The 20491-nt window shown below is 41.2% G+C and overlaps 1 protein-coding gene across 4 annotated transcripts in view; it reads left to right on the top strand.

Annotated features, from left to right (window-relative positions):
* STARD9 (StAR related lipid transfer domain containing 9) overlaps positions 1-20491 on the top strand; it is a 135155-nt gene that overhangs the window by 113760 nt on the left and 904 nt on the right. For all 4 annotated transcript variants that reach the window (XM_025998558.2, XM_072740622.1, XM_072740621.1 and 1 more), the window contains 9 exons: positions 72-266; positions 695-878; positions 1275-1412; positions 18447-18564; positions 18740-18861; positions 19104-19168; positions 19346-19548; positions 19779-19858; positions 20034-20192. In XM_025998558.2, the coding sequence (XP_025854343.2) occupies positions 72-266; positions 695-878; positions 1275-1412; positions 18447-18564; positions 18740-18861; positions 19104-19168; positions 19346-19548; positions 19779-19858; positions 20034-20192 (1264 nt within the window). The remainder of the gene's footprint in view (positions 1-71; positions 267-694; positions 879-1274; positions 1413-18446; positions 18565-18739; positions 18862-19103; positions 19169-19345; positions 19549-19778; positions 19859-20033; positions 20193-20491) is intronic.

Genomic DNA, 20491 nt, shown 5'->3' on the forward strand with positions numbered 1-20491 from the left:
CAGAGGTAGATCTTAAGATGAAGAAGGGCATTTGGGGCCAGCTTCAGTGAATTGATCACATTTTGTCTCAGGCAAAACCAAACCATTGAGACCCTCCGGAGAGAGCGGGCTGAACGACTTCAGAACTTGCACTGGATGCAGATCAGGCCCCGGAAGCAACTGAGTCTCCTGCTCAACAGGGATCTCCCCACCCGGGACCTTGACCTACCCAGCAGGCGCCGAGAATACCTGCAACAACTGAGGAAGGATGTTGTGGAGACCACCAGGTAAGGATGGGCCCAGAACCCAGCAGAGAGCAGGTTGTATGTAGGGTGAGAGGGCTGTGGAGAGCAGGGCCTGGAGAGTGGAAACTGCAGCTTCCTTTGACAGGAGTGATTCCCGGAGTAGGCCCTAGGCTCCTTTTGGCAAGTAGAAGTCATTGTGGGAGAATGGGGCAAGGGGGGTGGGGAAGAGGAGGATGTGAGAGGGATAGCATGGGGGCAGAGGTCATGGGAGAAGGCAGACCATGGCTGTGACCTACTGTGTAAGACAGTAGGCCTGAGCCTCAGAATGGGTTGTAAAACTAAATTGTAGGCAACGAGGATGGGTCCTTCCAGAGGATGGTATTAAATAGATCTGGGATGAGTAGCCCAAGGCTCTCACCCACCCACCCACAATGTTAGAGGGCATCTCTCCACCCTATTGTTTTCCTCAGGAGCCCAGCGTCAGCATCACGGTCTGCTCACCCCGCTTCTGACATAGCAGTGATGCTGCAAGAATACCAGCGTGCCCGTGAGGAGGCCAAGGTGGAGATTGCCTTGGCCCGGGACCGGCTACGGGAGAGGACTGAGCAGGAGAAGCTGAGAATCCGCCAGCAGATCATCTCCCAGCTGCTAAAGGTAGGGAGTGGGGCAAACCAGTGATGTCAGAGTAGGCCTAGACCTGGGGGCAGACATAAGACTGGGTCAGCCTTCACTGGGGCTGCCTCTGAGTCTCAGGATGTAGTATCTGGAGGAAGGTGTTGGACTCCATTGCACCAGGTCAAAGCTGTGCTCACTCTTTTTACACATCATCATCCTCTGACTAGCTCCTGTCCCTAGGCCAGAGTCTGGGAGGAGGCAGCTTTGGTTTTTTTAGTTGGGGCAGGCATGTGGGGAGGCATGAGGGTTTCAGGTTGAGGTAGGAGGCACTGGGAGATGATGGGTGCTGGGGAGGTGGGAAGGGGTGGTGTCAGGGGTGGAGCGGGTAGTGAAGGGTATACCAGAAGCTGGTTGACAGCCCCCTGTCCTTCTCAGGAAGAAGAAAAGCTGCACACCCTGGCCATGTCCAACTCCCTGAGTACCAGCTCCAATGGAAGCCTCTCCTCTGGTGTTACCTCTGGCTACAATAGCAGCACAGCCTTGCCAGACCAGCTCCAGTCCCCAGACAGTGTGGTGAGTAGGCAGATGCTGGCAATGAGCCAGGGGCCAGAACCACTGAGGCAGGAATTGGGGCAGGAAATTCTGCCTCTTGGATGCTGCTGCTGACATGAGCCCTTCTCATGGATGATAGATAGCCTTTGGTTTTTCCCTTTAGTTTTATCTCCCCCTCCCTGTTTATTCACCCAACAAGTGTTTATTTGGTAAGTAGGTATTGGAGCCTCTTATAAGAGTGAGCAAAACCATTCTTGTCCTTAAATCTGTTAAGAGGGATAAATACAGTTTATTTTGTGATTAATCACCATTGCAGTAAGTTGTATGAAAAAGGGGTTCTAAATTAACATAAAACGAGATCTGATCTAGCGTGGCAGTCAGCAAAGATGTTCTGAAGAGGGTGCGTTTAAACTGAGACCAGGATGGGTAAAAGGCAGTTAACAGAGGAAGAGCTTAGTGCTGGGGAATTGGCCGTTAGGAGAGATTGGGGGCTGGGGAACACTGGAACTCTGTCTTCCAGGCAGAGAGTATGGCAAGTGAAGTCCTGAGTTTGAGGAACTAGAAGGCTAGTGTGGCTGGAGTATAGTGAGACAGCAGAATGACTTGAGGAAGGACTAGGAAAGGTAAGATCACACAGACTGCTCCAAATTCTGGACCTTTTTGGATCCATGTGATGACTCCTCAGAAGCTGCAGTAAAGCTTTGATGCAAGGGAGCAGGACAAGGAGATGACAGGAGAAGGGGGCAGCGCAGCTGTGGGGAGAGCTGTTGATGAGCATTGCCCGTCTTAGAGCCCTGCCAGTGAGGATGAGCACAGGGGAATGCGGTGGACAGAGGACAGCTGCAGGGCGCAGGAGCCCACTCTGTGAGAGGAGGGGACAGGCTGGAGTGGGAAGCAACATGCGCTTCTGGCTTGAGCAGCTGAAGGGCAGTGATGGCGGCAGTGGCGTGGAGCATTGGAGGACAGGTTTTGTGGGGAAGATGGCGAATCTGGTTTTGTACTTATTGGGTTTGTAGTGCCTGTGAGAAAAGCAAGGGGAGCTTAGAAGTAAGATCTGGCTGAGGATATAAGATTTGAAATTCATTTTATAGTAAAACTTCACATAGTAAGAAAAATAATATTTAGACATTAGCAAAGGACATACATCAAGTTCATCTTTCAGTCTCCTGTTTACCCTCCCCAGAAGCAATCATCCATCCTAGTATGGTGTATATTTCCAGAGGCATTCTGGAATACGTTCTGTGTTTTAATATCTATAAAAATGTGCATATCTTTAAATTTTCTTGTTTTTTATATGTAATTTTTCTATTTAAAATTTTATTTTTAAATTTTATTTGTTTTAATTTTATTTAAGTTCAATTTGCCAACATAGTATAACACTCAGTGCTCATCTCATCATGCTTTTTTGTTATATATAAACATATATGTTTTTAATATATATATATATTTTTTAATCTCTTTGAGAATGTGCATATCTTTCTAAAGCAAATGCATGGCAGCGTACTGTGCCTACTTTGTCCCTTTTCATCCTGAAGAATGTCTTTCGGATAGTATGGTACTCCAGAAAATCTGCTGCTGACTCATCCTTTTTAACATCTAAGATAGTGTTTCCTTTTTCTCTTTGCATGTTTTAAAATGTAATATTTTGCATAGACAATCTATTCATATGGTAGAAAAGACAAAAAATATAGACATCTATAAAGTGTATAGGGAAGTACCTGTTTCTTCGCCTGAGAACCTGGTCCTCCTCCTTTACCCCACCCAAGGAAACAGTGCTGTTGTGCAGGGGATTGGGGGGAGGGGTGCTATTCTCCTACCTTCAAACCTGGGGTTGATTTCAGTCTTTTACTGTTATGAACAGTGCTGCAATAAGTAACTTTGTGCATGTGTTCTTTCATACATGTACAGATATATGTGAGGTAGATTCCCAGAAGTGGACTCCCCCAAAGAGTATATGCATTTGAGATCTTAATATTGAGAAGTTTTACCTTACAGATGAGGTAAATTTATACTCCCATCAGCAATAGGGGGTAGACATCTTACCCTCACACTCTCACCAACATGTTATCAAATGCTTGAATTTTTACTGAGCTATCTGTTCATATTTTTGGATTATTTCTCTATATTTTTCTTAACAATTTCTGGAGTTCCTTGGCAAGCTAGCCCTTTGCCTGATAGGAATTATATTTATCCTGGTTCTTTGTTTTCTTTTGACTTTGCTTATTGTGTTTGGAGCCATTCAGAAATTTTGATTTCTCAGTTTTCCTTTTTTTTTAAAAGATTTTATTTATTAATTTCAGGGAGAGAAAGAATGCACAAACAGAAGGAGGGGGAGAGGGAGAAGCAGACTACCCACTGAGCGGGGAGCCTGATGTGTAGGGCTCGATCCTGGGACCCTGAGGTCATGACCTGAGCTGAAGGCAGACGGCTAACAGACTGAGCCACCCGGTGCCCACAGTTTTCCTTTTAAGTGTCCATGTTCTGATCATAATTAGAAACACATTCTTCATTCCAAAGTTATAAAAAAATTTTTCATGTGATTTCTTCTGGAAATTATATGGTTTTATTTTTCATATTTACATCTTTATTCAAAAAACAATCTATGTTCATTTTGAACAAAGGTGTGATCCAACTTTCTTTTCTTTCTTTCTTTTCTTTCTTTCTTTCTTTTCTTTTCTTTCTTTTTCTTTCTTTCTTTTCTTTCTTTCTTTTCTTTCTTTTCTTTTCTTTCCTTTCTTTCTTTTCTTTTCTTTCTTTCTTTTCTTTCTTTCTTTCTTTCTTTCTTTCTTTCTTTCTTTCTTTTCTTTCTTTCTTTTCTTTCCTTCTTCCTTTCTTCCTTTCTTCTTTTCTTCCTTTCTTCCTTTCTTCCTTTCTTCCTTTCTTCCTTTCCTTCCTTTCCTTCCTTCTCTTTTCTTCTCTTTCTTTCTTTTTTTTTTTAAGATTTTATTTATTTATTCACGAGAGACACAGAGAGAGGGGCAGAGACACAGATAGAGGGAGAAGCAGGCTCCTCACAGGGAGCCTGATGTGGGCCTTGATCCCTGAACCTGGAATCACGCCCTGAGCTGAAGGCAGATGCTCAGCCACTGAGCCACCCAGGCGTCCCGATGCCAACTTTTCTTATATAAGGCTTATAATGTGTTCTACTACTTGTTCTTCTTTTTCTGAGATTTTTTTTTAAAGATTATTTATTTGAGAGAGAGCAGAGTGAGTGAGAAAGAACATGAGTAGGGGGAAGGGCAGAGGGAGAGGGAGAAGCGGACTTCCCACTGAGCAGGGAGCCTGATGCGGGCCTGAATCCTAGGACCCTGGGATCAGGACCCAAGCCAAAGCCAGACACTTAACCTACTGAGCCACCCAGGTGTCTTTTCTGAGCTTTTCTAGAGTATTTTTTCTTGTTTACTTTTTATGTGAAATTTAGAATCAGCTTAATTGTTTCATTTATAAAAACTTGTTCGTATTTTTAGTGAGACCATGTTAAATTTATAAACTGACTTAGGGAGAAATCTCATCTTACACTATAGAATTTCCTAACAAAGAACATAGTAGGTTCAAGCCACCTTTTTGTGTTTAAAATTTCCTTGACATGTCTCAATTTCTTGTCAGACTTATTCCTAAATGTTTTATTTATTTTTTTTGTTACTGTTGTAAATAGGTTTTTTCTTCAGTTATGTCTTCTATCTGGTTGTTCTTTTGTTTGTATGCAAGGCACTGATGAATGTTAATTTTGTGCCATGTTGTTTTTTGGACTGTGCTTTAGATCCATACTAATACAGTAGCCACTAGCACAGGTAGTGATCTTATTTTTAATTTAAATTAAATAGAATTGAATCTTAGCTTTTGCTCTTATGTCACACTAGCCACATTTCACATGCTCAATAACCACATATGACAAGTGGCTACCATACTATATAGCCCTGCCTTAGATTTTTTTCAGGTATATAATAGTTATCTTCTGCAAGTAGATATTATTTCAGGGTTTCCTTTCTCATTTTTATACCAGTATTTTCTTCCTCTTTTCTAATTGCATTACCTAGTATTTCCAGGGTAAATAAAATAATAATGATAAGAGTGAGCATCTTTGTCTTCTTCCAGGCTTTAGTGGGAATGCTTCTAGTGTTTCCCTATGTAATTTGGGTGCTAGTTTTTGAGCTGAACTAGATATATTTTACAATACTAAGTAGACATTCATCTATTCCTGTTTTACAGAGCATTCTTATGTAACTAGAATGGTTATTTCAGTCTATGGAGATGATCATCTGATTGATAGGATAATTTTGAATCATTCTTGCATTTTAGAATCAATCCTATAATACATTATATATTTATGTATATGCTGTATTATTTTAATGTGCTGTCAGAGTCTATTTGCTAATATTTTATTCAAGATTTATCAATATTTATGAGTTTTTTCCCTGTAGTTTATGTTTTTGCAATATGTTTCAGGTTTTGTTAGAGTGTTATATTTCTTTTATAGGAATAAAATGTTCAGGAATAGCTTAAAGGTAATGGAACTTTATACCTATTAAATTGCCAAAAATTAGAAAGTCAGATGTTGGTAGGACTTTTGGGGAATAGGAGCCTTTATACATTCTTATGCTCCAGCAATGAATGCTTGCATAGGTTTGAGGGAACATGTATGAAATTATTTATTAAATAATTGTTTGAAGTGATAGAGTTGGAAGCCATTTGAAAATCTATCACTGGGAGAATGCCTAGATAAAATGTGGTTGATACAGAGTGCCTGAGTGGCTCAGTTGGTTAAGTGTCTGATCTTTAATTCAGCTTGGGTCATGATCTCAGGGTTGTGAGATTGGCTCTACAGTGGGCTTGGAACCTACTTGAGATTCTCTGTCTCCCTCTGCCCCGCCTCCCCTCCCTCCCTCCAGCCAGCACATTAATGGTCTCTCAAAAAAAAAAAAAGAGAGAGAGAGAAAGGAAGAGATCTGATGAGGTCAGGAGTTGATAAACAGGGCTCTTGGCCAGATCTCACCCACTGCCTATTTTTATAAATAAAGTTTTGCTGGATTACAGCTTGCCCACTTATTTATATGTTGTCTGTGAGTATGTTTACAATGGCAGAACTCTGAGTACATAAAACTACTCAAATGGTCCACAAAGCCTCAAATACTAGCTAGACCTTTACAGAAAAAGTTTGCCAGTCCCTGGTTTAGATTTTTCCATCTCTTCTGGAGTCAGTTTTTATCCTAATCTGTTAATTTCTGCTTTAAAAAAATTAATTCATTTTTCTTATGATAATTTCTAAGTCTATGGTCAGTAATTTTGGAGAATGTGTTTGCTGTTTTCTCATGATTAGGTTGAAGTTATGAATTTTTGGCAAGAATACCACAGAAATGATGTGCCCTTCTCATTTGGGGTTGCCAGATAAAGCAAGGAAAAACACAGGATGCCAGTTAGAATTTTAGACAAACAACAAATGATATTGTTCTATGAGTTTGTCTCCTGCAAGTGCCTTCTCCTTAGTACATTATCAAAGAGGCATGATGTCAGTATGTCTTATTCATGATGTTAACCTTGAAGTTACAGTGTTATCTAGGAGTTGTCCACTGAAAGTTACTATTTTTCTCTTTATAAGTAATAAACATTTGGCAGAGATATTTTTAGACTATGCAAACATCCCGCTTCTCCTCAAACTTTTGCCCACTAATTTGAGCATCCATCAGTGTATTTTGCCTGAAAAAATTATTACTGTAGTGTTTTAATAGCAATTTTTTACTTCCCTCATTTCTTCTACATGTATTAATTAGAATTTTTCTGTAACGAAGTATTACTCTTCTCTCCCTATTTATTCAGGTATTTACTTTTTTAAGTTTGAACTCATAAATATGTTATTCTGTGGGTTATAATCTAATACTATCATTATTAATTTCATTGCTCAAATTGTTTCAGCTTTCCTTATTTGGAGTTCTTTCCCATTGATCTTGTGATCTTTTAATATGTCCCTCATTTTTTGAGCACTTCCTTTAATTATTTTTATTTATTTTTAAAAGATTTTATTTATTTATGAGAGACACACAGAGAGAGAGGCAGAGACACAGGCAGAGAGAGAATCAGGCTCCATGCAGGGAGCCCCATATGGGACTTGATGTCAGGACTCCAGGATCATGCCCTGAACCAGAAGGGGGCGCTCAACCACTGAGCCACCTAGGCGTGTGTCTCTCTCTCTCTCTCTCTCTCTTTTTTTTTTTTTTTAAGATTTTATTTATTTATTCATGAGAGACACAGAGAGGGAGGCAGAGACATAGAAAGAGGGAGAAGCAGGCTCCATGCGGGGAGCCTGATGTGGGACTCGATCCCAGGACTCCAAGATCACTCCCTGAGCCAAAGGCAGATGCTCAACCACTGAGCCACCCAGGTGTCCTGAGCACTTCCTTTAATTTATTCTTTTATTGTTGTTATAATTCATTGGCTTTTAGTGCATTCACATTTATGTGTCCATTACCACAATCAATTTTAGAATATTCTAAAGACAAACCCATCACCCTAGTCCTGGGTAAGCACCACTTTTCATCTCCATGGATTTGCCTGTTCTGGATACTTTATAAAATAGAATCATATAATACGTGGTCCTTTGTGACTGGTTTCTTTCACTTGGCATAATGTTTTCAGGGTTGTATTAATTCCTAAGGTTGCTGTAGCAAATTATTATAAACAGGGTGGCTTAAAACAACAGAAATTTATTCTCATAGTTCTTGAGGCTAGGAGTCTGAAATGATCGCATTGACATAGTCATCTTTCCTTCAAAGGCTTTGAGGGAAGAACTTGTTTCATGCTTCTCTCCGGGCTTCTTCTGGTGGCTGGTTGCAGGCAATCTTTGGCATTCCTTGGCTTGCAACTGTATCACTCCCACCTCTACCCCTGCCATCACATGGCATTCTCTCTGTATATCTCTTGGTTGTCTTCACTGGCCTTCTTAGAAGGACCTTAGTCACTAGATTTGGGGCCCACTGTAATCCAGTATGATCTCATTATAACTTGATTACATCTGTGAAGCCTCTATTTCCAAATAGGGTCACACTCACAGATATGAGGGATTAGGACTTAAATTGTATCTTTTTTGGAAGACAGTAACTAAACTCACAAGGGTTCATCCACATTGTAGCAGATTGTCATTCCTTTTATGACCAGTAATAACACATTATGTGAAAATGTCACATATTAATCATCCATTCATCAGTTGATGAACATTTAGATTGTGTCCACTTTTTGCCTGTTATGAATAATGCTGCTGTGAACATTCACAGAGAAGTTTTTGTATGGGAACTATGTGTTAGATCTGTGGAAAAGAACTGTAAGGCATCTATCTGCTAAAACTATGTGAAAGACCTAAGAGATTTTTTGAAATCTTAGATATGGGTATATCCCAACAATCTTTAAAATTCTAGGGCATGATAGTTTAGGGGTGAATATGATTTCAACTCATTCGTGTTTAAAGGGTGTCTGAAATTGAGAACCAGGCAGATCCGTCTACTCTGACCGCAAATATGGCTGTGAAGAAATTGAATCCCAAAGATTAGAGGTGGCGGATTTTTGGAAGAATGCCCATATTCAAGTGGAGATCAAAGAAGCCCAACTGAAGGAAATCTGGGCTGACAATGACAACTATGGATTGAACAAAAGTTCTTTTTAAAAGATTATTTTGAAGATTATGATTCTGACTTTGAACGAACTATGGTGATTGGCAGTAGAGGGAATCACATGTAAAATTCATTAAATAAAAACTTGCTGACTTAAAGAGTTTTTGTATGGACATATATTTTCATGATTTTTGGGTATATGCCTAGGAGTTGGGTTGATGGGTCATAGGGTAACTGTGTGTTTCAACGTTTTTAACAACTACCAGACTGTCTTTCATAGAAGCTTCACTGTTCTAAAGTCCCACCAGCAGTGTATGAGCAGTATATTTCTCCACATCCCAGTCATCACCTTTATTTTTCTTTATAGCTATCCTAGTTGATGTGACATGGCATCTCATTGTGGTTTTGATTTGCATTATCCCGATGTTTAATGGCTTTGAGCATCTTTTCATGTACTCACTAGCCTTTTATGTGTTTTCTTTGGATAAATGTCTATTCAGATCTTTTGTCCATTTTATAATTGGATTGTCTTTTTGTTAAGTTTAAGAATTCATTATATATTCTAGTACAAGACCCTTATAAATTATATTATTTATAAAAACTGTATCCAATTCTGTGTATCGTCTTTACACTTTCTGGTGATGTCCTTTGAAACACAAATATTGATGCTATTTACTTTATCTATGTTTTCTTTTATTTCTTGTGCTTTTGGTTTCATATCTAAGAAATTGTTGCCCAGTCCAATGTCACAAAGATTACGCCTATATAGGCATGCATGCCTCATTTTATTGTGCTTCACAGATAATGCATTTTTTACAAGTGGAATGTTTGTGGCAGTCCTATATTAAGCAAGTTCTGTCAGCGCTGTTTTTCCAACAGTATTTGCTCACTTTGTGTCTTTGTGTCACATTTGGTAATTCTTGAAATATTGCCAACTTTTTCATTATTGTTGTTTTGGTTATGATGATCTGTGGTCAGTGATTATCACTGAAAGCTCAAATGATGGTTAGCATTTTTTAGAAATAAAGTATTTTTAAATGATGGTATGTACATTATTTCTTAAGATTTAATGTACACTTAGTAAACTATAGTATAGTGTAAATGTAACTTTTTTTTAAGATTTTTTTTTTAATTTGTATACTTTTTTTTTTTTTTAATTTTTTATTTATTTATGATAGTCACAGAGAGAGAGAGAGAGGCAGAGACACAGGCGGAGGGAGAAGCAGGCTCCATGCACCGGGAGCCCGATGTGGGACTCGATCCCGGGTCCCCAGGACCGCGCCCTGGGCCAAAGGCAGGCGCCAAACCGCTGCGCCACCCAGGGATCCCTTTTTTAAGATTTTATTTATTTATTCATGAGAGACAGAGACGCAGACATAGGCAGAGGGAGGAGAAGCAGGTTCCATGCAAGGAGCCTGATGTGGGACTCGATCCTGGGAGTCTGGGATCATGCCCTGAGCCAAAGGCAGATGCTCAACCATTGAGCCACCCAGGCATTCCTAAACATAACTTTTATATGCACTGAGAAACAAACCAAAATCATTTGACTCACTTTATTATGATTTATTCCAGTGGTCTGGAACCAAACCTGGTATGCCTGTATTTTCTTTTAATAGTTCTATAGTTTTAGTTCCTACATTGGGGTCTTGGATCCATTTTGAATTAATGTTTATATACTGAGCCAAAATTAGGGTCGAATAGCATTCTTTTGCATATGAATATCTAGTTGTCCCAGCACCATTTGTCCAAACAACTATTGTTTCTCCCTGTTGAATTGTCTGGGCACCCTTGTCAAAGATGAATTGACCATAGGTGTATGGATTTATCTCTGGACTCTTATTCCACTGAATTCTATGTCTGTCTTTATGCCAGTACCACTGTCTTGTTTACTGTAGCTTTGTAGTGAATTTTGAAATCAGGAAGTGTCCAACTTTGTTCTTTTGCAAGATTGTTTTGGCTATTCTGTGTCTCTTGAACTTCCATGTGAATTTTAGGGATCAGCTTATCAATATCTGCAGAGAAATCAGGTGGGATCTGGATTTGGATTGCATTGAATCTGTACATCAATTTGGGATATATAAACATCTTAGTAATATCTTTTGATCCACGAACATGGAACATCTTTCCTTTTATTCATGTCTTCTTTGTTTTCAACAATGTTTTATGGTTTTCAGAGTATGAGTTTTGAATTTGTTTTGTTAAATCTACTCTTAAGTATTTTATTCCTTTGATGCTGTTATTAATGGAATTTTTTGAAAATATTTATTTGTTTGAGAGAGAGAGTGTGTGATGGGAGGGACACAAAGAGAATCTCCAGTACTCTCACCGCTGAGCGGTCAGACTCTGATGTCATGACCTGAGCTGAAATTGAGTTGGATGCTTAAGCAACTTAGCTACTCAGGCGCCCCAAGGAGAATTGTTTTCTTAATTTCATTTGCATTTGTTCATTGCTACTTTACAGAAATAGGGTTAATTTTTGTGTAGCCATTTTTGTTTCCTCTGCCCTTGCTGAACTCATGTATTAGTTCTGATCATTTTTTAGAAGATTCCTTAGGTTATTCTATACACCAGATCGTATCATCTGCCTTTGTTGTTGTTGTTCTCTTGCCTCATTCATTGCCCAGGTAGAATCTCCAGTTCAATGTTGAGTAGAAGTGCTGTGAGAGTACACATCCTTGTTTCTGATCTTAGGAGAAAACCATCCAGCTTTTTACCATTAAGTATGATGTTAACTCTATGTTTTTTTGTAGATAAATTTTATCAGGTTGAGGTAATTTCGATCCAGTCTTAGTTTGTTGAGTGTTTTTATCATGAAAAGGTGTTGAATTTAGTCAAATACTTTTTCTGCATCTATTGAGATAGTGTGTATTATTTCCTTTATTAACATGATGTATCATATTATTGATTTTTATATGTTGAATTAACCTTGTGTTCCTGCGATAAATCCCAGGAAAGGTGTTTATTTGGTCATGGTGTATACTCCTCTTTCTGTGATGCCAGATTCAGCTTCCTAATATTTTGTTGGAAATTTCTGTGTCTATATGCATAAGGGATATTGATCTGTAGTTTATTTGTGATGTCTTTGGTTTTGCATCAGGGACTTACAGAATGACTTATAAAGCATTCCTTCCTCCTCTTTTTTTGGGAAGAATTTGTGAAGTATTGATGTTAATTCTTAAATGTTTGGTAGATTTGAAGCTAATGAAGCTAATCTCATCTTGAAATTTTCTTTGTGGGAATTGTTTTGATTATTATTCAGTATCTTGTTAAATATCTGTTCAGATATTGTTTCTTCTTGAGTAAGTTTAATAGTTTGTGTCTTTCTAGGGATTTGTCCATTTCATTTTTGTTATCTAATTTAGTAATATATAGTTATTAGCATTCATTTATTCTTATTTTTTCCCTGATGTAAATATTTAAAGCTAAAAATATCTGCCTGAGCCCTGCTTTAGTTATAGCCCATGAATTATTTATTTCTGTATATTTTTAATAATGATTTTGCAATTTCGGTTTGTATTTCTTCCTTGATCCAATTTTTAAGAATTCTTAAAAACTTTTTTGGTAGAAAGGCTCTTATGTTTTTCTGATTTTGCTGTTAATTTTTAGTTTGTTGTATGTTTCAGTATGCATGATTTCAGAGAAATGTGATTTCTATTTTTCTGTACTTTTTGAGCGATTTTTGGTTATGAATATTCCCATGGACATCTAAAAAATTTTTTTGTTTTATCATCATGTGGTGTGTGTTGTGTGCTCTGCTTTGAGTGTGAATATGTGTGCCTTTTTTTTTTTTTTTTTTGATAATCTGGAAGTCTTTTAAAAATTCTTTTCAGGATCACTTTTATATATTCAAATAGTCTTTATTACTGGATTTAGCAGTTTTCTTTTCACTTTGGCTATAAAACATGAAGAAATCAGTGTATTTCCACCTTGTCTTTTTTTTTCTTTACTTTTTGTTACAGTATTTCTATACTGGTTATAATGTTTGCATGCATAGAGATGTTCTTATGCTATATTAAATGGACTCTGCTCACTTCCAGTAATTGGCCAGGTGTTCTTTATTCCACCCTAGTAATTTCTCCCCTCATAATTTCTTCCAGAAAGTCCCACATTCTCTAGAATCTGAGTTCATATTTGAAAATTTTGTTTATTGCTTCTATAATTAAATAAAAGAATATCTGTTGGTTCAGTTTCAACAAGTGAGATTGCTAAGTCAAAGGATATGTGCATTTGATTTTTTTTTAAAGATTTTATTTATTATTTATGATAGACATAGAGAGAGAGAGAGGCAGAGACACAGGCAGAGGGAGAGGCAGGCAGTATGCCGGGAGCCCGACGCGGAACTCAATCCCGGGGCTCCAGGACCACGCCCTGGGCCAAAGGCAAGCGCCAAACCGCTGAGCCACCCAGGGATCCCTGGATATGTACATTTTAAATTTAAAATATGTGGGAGGGATCCCTGGGTGGCGCAGCGGTTTGGCGCCTGCCTTTGGCCCAGGGCGTGATCCTGGAGACCCGGGATTGAATCCCACGTCGGGCTCCCGGTGCATGGAGCCTGCTTCTCCCTCTGCCTGTGTCTCTGCCTCTCTCGCTCTCTCTGTGTGACTATCATAAATAAATTTTAAAAAATTAAAAAAAAAATAAAATATGTGGGAATGTTTCCAAAGTATACCAGTTTACACTCTTCAGTAATACTTGACCACTCTGCTAACATTTTTGTTTTTTGTTTTTTTGTTTTTTTTTCCAGTCTTTGCCAGGGTGATAGGCATAAAATACATACTTCATTGTAGATTCAGTTTGCAGTTTGGTTCTGCTCTTGTGTCTGAGATCAATCGCCTTTTCAGGTACTTCACAACCCTTTGTCTCTGTGCTCTGGGCCAGTGTACTATGTCCACTTCTTGAACAGCCTGTTTGTCTTTGCAGTTTGGGAGGCCCTTTTTATATTAAGAAAATTACCTTTTTGTGTCATTTGAGATACCAGTGTTTTTTTCCTAGTTGTATATTTGTTTTTATTTTATTTATGGTATTTATTACTACCTGGAAAATGTTAATTTTATATTGCCTGGTATTCATTAATCTTTAGTTCATTGGCTTCTGGATTTTGTGCCCTGTTTAGGAAGGCATATCCCCACTATGAGATCATTTTTTAAACTTATATTTTCTTTTTTTTTAAATTTTTTTATTTATTTATGATAGTCACAGAGAGAGAGAGAGGCAGAGACACAGGCGGAGGAAGAAGCAGGCTCCATGCACCGGGAGCCCGATGTGGGACTCGATCCCGGGTCTCCAGGATCGCGCCCTGGGCCAAAGGCAGGCGCCAAACTGCTGCACCACCCAGGGATCCCTAAACTTATATTTTCTTGTAGTAAGAATAAATGTTCCTCCATTCCATATATATTTTTTAATTTAAATTTAATTAGCCACATATAAACTAAGTACAACCTTAGTTTCAGATATAGAGCTCAGTAATTCATCAGTTGCATATAACATCTAGTGCTCATCACATAACATGCCCTTTTTAATGCCCATCACCCCATTAGCCCATCCCCCCACCTCTCCTCCAGCAACCCTTGGTTTGTTTCCTATAGTTAAGAGTCTCTCATGGTTTGTCTCCCTCTCTATTCACTTCCAATCCAATTTTCTCTCCCTTCCCCTGTGATCTGTGATCTCTCGCCTGTTTCTTATATTCCACATATGAGTGAAACCAAATGATAATTATCTTTCTCTGATTGACTTATTTTGTTCAGCATAATACCCTCCAGTTTGATCCATGTCAGTGTAAATGGCAAGTATTCATCCTCTGATGGCTGAGTAATATTACATTGTGTATGTGTATATATGTACCACATTTTCTCTATCCATTCATCTGTCGATGGACATCTTGGCTCTTTCGACAGTTTGGCTATTGTGGACATGGCTGCTATGAACATTGGGGTGCAGGTGCCTCTTTGGATCACTACATTTGTGTCTTTGAGGAACCTCCATACTGTTTTCCAGAGTGGCTGCATCAGCTTGCATTCCTATCAACAGTGTAAGAGGGTTCTCCTTTCTCCACATCCTCGCCAACATTTGTTTCCTGACATCAATTTTAGCCATTTTGACTAGTGTGAGGTGGTATCTCATCATGGTTTTGATTTCTGTTTCCCTGATGATGAGTGATGTTGAACATTTTTTCATGTGTCTGTTAGGAATTTGTAGGTCTTCTTTGGAGAAATGTCTGTTCATGTCTTCTGTCCATTTCTTGGCTGGATTATTTGTTTTTTGGGTGTTAAGTTTGATAGGTTCTTTCTAGATCTTGGATACTAGTCCCTTATCTGATAGGTCATTGCAAATATCTTCTTCCATTCTGTAGGTTGCCTTTTAGTTTTGTTGACTGTTGGCTTTGCTTTGCAGAAGCTTTTTCTCTTGATGAAGTCCCAGTAGTTCATTTTTGCTTTTGTTTTTCTTGCCTTTGGAGACATGTCTAACAAGAAGTTACTGTGACTGAGGTCACAGAGGTTGCTGTGTTCTCCTCTAGGATTTTGATGGATACCTGTCTCACATTTAGGTCTTTCATCCATTTTGAATTTATCTTTGTGTATGGTATAAGAAAATGGCCCAGTTTCATTTCTCAATATTTTTCTACAATTTTCCCAACACCATTTGTTAAAGAGACTGTCCTGGGCAGCCCCGGTGGTGCAGCAGTTTAGCGCCGCCTGCAGCCTGGAGTGTGGTCCTGGAGACCCGGGATCGAGTCCCACATCAGGCTCCCTGCATGGAGCCTGCTTCTCCCTCTGCCTGTCTCTCTCTCTCTCTCTCTCTCTCCCCCTCCGTGTGTGTCTCACATTAATAAATAAATAAAATCTAAAATAAAAAATAAAAAAAAAGACTGTCCTTTTTCCATTGGATATTCTTCCTGCTTTGTTGAAGATTAGTTGACTATAGAGTTTGAGGGTCTATTTCTGGATTCTCTATTCTGTTGATCACATTGATATATGTGTCTGGTTTTTTGTTGTTTTTTAAAGATTTTATTTATTTATTCATGAGAAACACACAGAGAGGCAGAGACACAGGCAGAGGGAGAAGCAGGATCCATGTAGGGAGCCCGACGTGGCACTCAATCCCAGGACTCCAGGATCACACCCTGGGCCAAAAGCAGGCACTAAACCACTGAGCCACCCAGGGATTCCATATGTGTCTGGTTTTATGTCAGAAATCAGTTGCATTTCTATACACTAACAATGAGACAGAAGAAAGAGAAATTATCTATCCCATTTACAATTACACCAAAACCATAAGATATCTAGGAATAAACCTAACCAAAGAGGCAAAAGATACATACTCAGAAAACTGTAGAACATTCAGGAAAGAAATTGAGGAAGCTAGAAAGAAATAGACAAACATTCCATGTTCATGGATTGGAAGAATATTGTTAGTAGTGTCTGTGCTACCCAGAGCAATCTACACATTCCATGCAATCCCTATCAAAATACCATTGACTTTTTTCACAGAGCAGGAACAAATAATCCTAAGATTTGTATGAAATCAGAAAAGACCATGAATAGAGAAATACTGAAAAAGAAAATCAAAGCTAGTGGCATCACAATCCCGGATTTTAAGCTATATTACAAAGCTGTATTCATTAAGACAGTATGGTGCTGGCCTCCACTCAATAAATTTTGAGCCACAAATCATGAAGAATTTATATTGGCATGATGAATGGGTCTCTCTCTCTCTCTCTCTCTCTCTCTCTCTCTCTCTCTTTTTTTTGGAATGAGTCTCTTATGTAATCTTTTTTTTTTTTTTTTTCACATGGCAGCCAGTTTTCTTAGCAATATTTATTGATCAATCCATGGATATTTACTTTTGGAAGTCATCATTGTAGCAGTGAGAGCAGATGGAATCACAGAGGAGTATATTATTGAGAAAAGAGGGCCTACGCCTGAGTCTTGAAAGAATCCCAGAACATTAATTTTTGTCTGAAGAGGAGGGGCCAACACAGGAAACTGGTTAGGAACCCCCACAGAGACAGTAGGCCAGGAGCCTGGGAACTCAAGAATCAAGTATCTCACATGTAAGAAGAGGCTGGCTGAGTGGCAGCCTCTCTGAGAGGTTCAGTAAAATGGGCACTGGGAGTCGTTGATCAGATCCAGCCACATGGGGCCAGGGGAATTGCTGGTAGGCGGTGTGGTGAGGCAGATGCTAGGTTTACTGGGTTCAGAAGGGAGTGAGAGATGGGAGATGGTAGACAGTGACAGTTAAAAGAAGGGTAGGAGAGCAAAGACCCCTCTAAGGAAGGTTTTTTAAAAGTGGGAGAGGGACACCTGGGTGGCTCAGTGGTTGAGCTTCTGCCTTTGGCTCAGGTTGTGATCCCAGGGTCTCGGGATCAAGTCCTCAGCAGGCTCCCCAGAGAGAGCCTGCTTCTCCCTCTGACTATGTCTCTGCCTCTCTCTCTGTGTCTCTCATGAATAAATAAATAAAATCTTAAAAATAATAATAAAAGTGGGAGAAATTTGTGCATGCTTAAATGCTCCTAGGAAGCATCCAGTGAAGAGGGTGAGGCAGAGGCAACAGATGAAGGAGATGATCAGTTGTGGAAAGTTCCCAAGAAGAAGGCACAAGACCTCAAGCTGAGACAGAGGGACTTGCCTAACGTAGGAGAGACCACCCATATGTTGCAGCAGGAGGAGTGGAGGCAAGGATGGAGGTAGAACTGTCTATGTTCACCTCTTCTTGTCTTTAGAGTAGCAGTAGGTTAAGTGATGATAGAAGTGGGATGGACAGTGCCTGTTCACCTCTTCTTGTCTTTAGAGTAGCAGTAGGTTAAGTGATGATAGAAGTGAGATGGACAGTGCCTGTTAGAGTCAAAGGTCGTGTCCTTGAGTTGCTGGCTGAGGTAAAGGTGGGAGGAACATATTGCAGATCCAGAGGATCATCCCAATCTGGTTCCAAATTAAGACCCTTGGCTTAGTGCTCTATCAGGGGTGGGGAGGTAGGGGATGGAGGTTTGGCGGGGTCAGGTCTAAGGGTCAAGCTTCTCACAGCCCGTTGCTTTTCTTTCCCCTCCTTTTCACTTGGGCTTTGTTTGCTATCCACAGTACACTCAGCTCTAGCCATGGCCTCATTCCTGGTGCTGCAGTGGGAGAGAGGCCCCCCTACACCCACTGATGCTCTGTTCTGGGTCTTCTGAGGTTGTTTCTTCTGATTCCTTTTGGAGCTCTCCTACAAGCAGTCTTTGAGCCTGTGGCTTGAAGCATAAGGAGATTGTCCAGGAACTAAACCAGTCCCTTTGTTCTTGGCTTTTCGGGGGCATCCTGCATACTGTAATCCCAGTGGGGAAGATCTTTTTGATTGAGCCTTTATGTTAGAAACTATTGGCACAGTTCAGAGGCAGAGGAGGTAATTCTGCACGGGCTTTCTGGTGCTCTGCTTTCTCTTTGTCTTCCTTGGCTCTGATTCCGAGCATCTTCTTTTTTTGCAGGGGGACATAAACTTGCTTGATTGCAGTGACTCCTGGATAGGGGATGTTCGGGGCAGTTCTACAGTGAGGACCAGTCACCTGAGTCTGGCTGGGTCCACCTGGAAGAGCTTAGCTTCTGGTGAGTAGTGAGGGGGGAGGGTACATAGCTACCTGCCCTGCTTTGGGGGCTGCTAGATCCCAGGGAGTCACTAGCCAGAGGTTATCAGCCCCAAGTCCCTGTTGCTCCGGAGGCTGTTGTTGCTCTGAGGTCTTGATGCTCATGGTGTCTCATAGCCTCTGCCTATTTGTTGCAGGCCCCAGAACCTCCCTGGGCAGCGGCTGCTGTTCTCCGTCCAGCCTGTCCAGCCTGGGGGCCTGCTTCTCCTCCTCCTATCAGGATTTGGCCAAGCACATCGTGGACCTCTCTGTTGCTGATGTGAGGAACTGTTCCACTTGTCCCATGGCTCCGTTGTCAGACCTCTGCTTGGTGTGGGGCGGGGGGGGGAGGAAGGGAACGGAGAGAAAAGAGCAGGGCACATGAGGTGGTAGGGACTTCCTCAGTGGCTCTCCATCTTGACAGAAGAGGAATTCAGTACAAGCTGGCCTGAGTGACTGACCGATCTGAGGGCTGGGTTTGTACTGTGCCCACTAATTTGGGTGTGATCCCTGTGTCTCCAGGTAATGGCTGCTTGCTCAGATAATCTGCACAACCTCTTCAGCTGCCAGGCAGCAGCTGGCTGGAAGTAAGTTCCTTTGCATCATGTCCTGTCCTAACCTGCTGCCTATCCTGCTTGTCTTCCCTCCTCCTTTTTCTTCTCTGCTCTGGCTTTCTGGAGTCCCTCACCTCGAGCTGCTTCTCTGTGACCCTGGAGCCCAGTTTTTACCCCTTCTTCCTCTTCCTCACACTTGCTGTTCCCCAGCTATCAGGGTGAAGAGCAGGAGGTACGACTTTACTATAAGATGTTTTCTTCTACTCGGCATGGCTTCCTGGGGGCAGGCGTGGTGTCGCAGCCACTGTCTCACGTGTGGGCAGCTGTGAGTGACCCCACCCTGTGGCCACTATACCACAAGCCCATCCAGACAGCAAGGCTGCATCAGCGAGTGACCAATAGCATCAACCTGGGTGAGCCTAGGGAAGGCTTTTTGTGGGCCCTGGCCTGGGGACAGAGATAGTGGGGTTTGGAGGCAGCCCTCCTGGGAAACCGGGTACTCAGACAATGTCCAGATCACTCAGCCTAGGTCTACTTGTCAAGTTGCAGAATGATGGGATATTGGGGGGCTCCTGGGCTGGGAAGGATTTAGGATTAGGCCCGTCTAGGTACCTCCTGACTCTCTCCATTCCTGATCCTCTAGTATACTTGGTGTGTGATACCACCCTGTGTGCCTTGAAGCAGCCACGGGATTTCTGCTGTGTCTGCGTGGAAGCCAAAGAGGTGCCTGTCTTGCTGGTGGTAAAGATATTGTGGGCAGAACGTGGGCTGGAGTGCCATGAGGGGCAGCCATCGTGGGCATCAGGCGCTCTGGAGAAAGGAGGTTTGGGTGGGGATGAGGACACCCAGCTGCACTGGAGCCTGTCCCTGTCTGAACCACATCTCTCTCTGTCCCCAGGGGCACCTGTCTATCATGGCAGTTCAGTCTGTTTATGACACATCCATGCCAAGACCTAGCAGGAAGATGGTCCGAGGGGAGATCCTGCCCAGTGCCTGGATCCTGCAGCCTGTCACTGTGGAAGGAAAAGAGATCACCAGAGTCATCTACTTGGCCCAGGTGATCCTCCCTGTGTGGCTGGCTGCATGGAATGCCTTGGTTTGACCCCAGCGCCCCATGGGAATTTTCTGCTCAACACCCTAGGCCTTATGCCTAGTGTCCCAAGAGCTGGAGACTCAGGCTTCTTGGGTCATCACAGTAAGAGGAGAGTGGGGCAGTGTCAGTGGGGAGTTGAGCAGGATGGGGGACAGAATTGCTCAGTCACCAAAGATCAGGGTGGCCTTTAGCCTCTCTGAAGCCAGCGTCATCAGGAGATAGAGGTCATGGCAAGGGGAGAGCAGCAGCCTCAGCAGAGCAAG

Source organism: Vulpes vulpes, chromosome 15, assembly GCF_048418805.1.
Source record: "Vulpes vulpes isolate BD-2025 chromosome 15, VulVul3, whole genome shotgun sequence".
NCBI lineage: Eukaryota > Metazoa > Chordata > Mammalia > Carnivora > Canidae > Vulpes > Vulpes vulpes.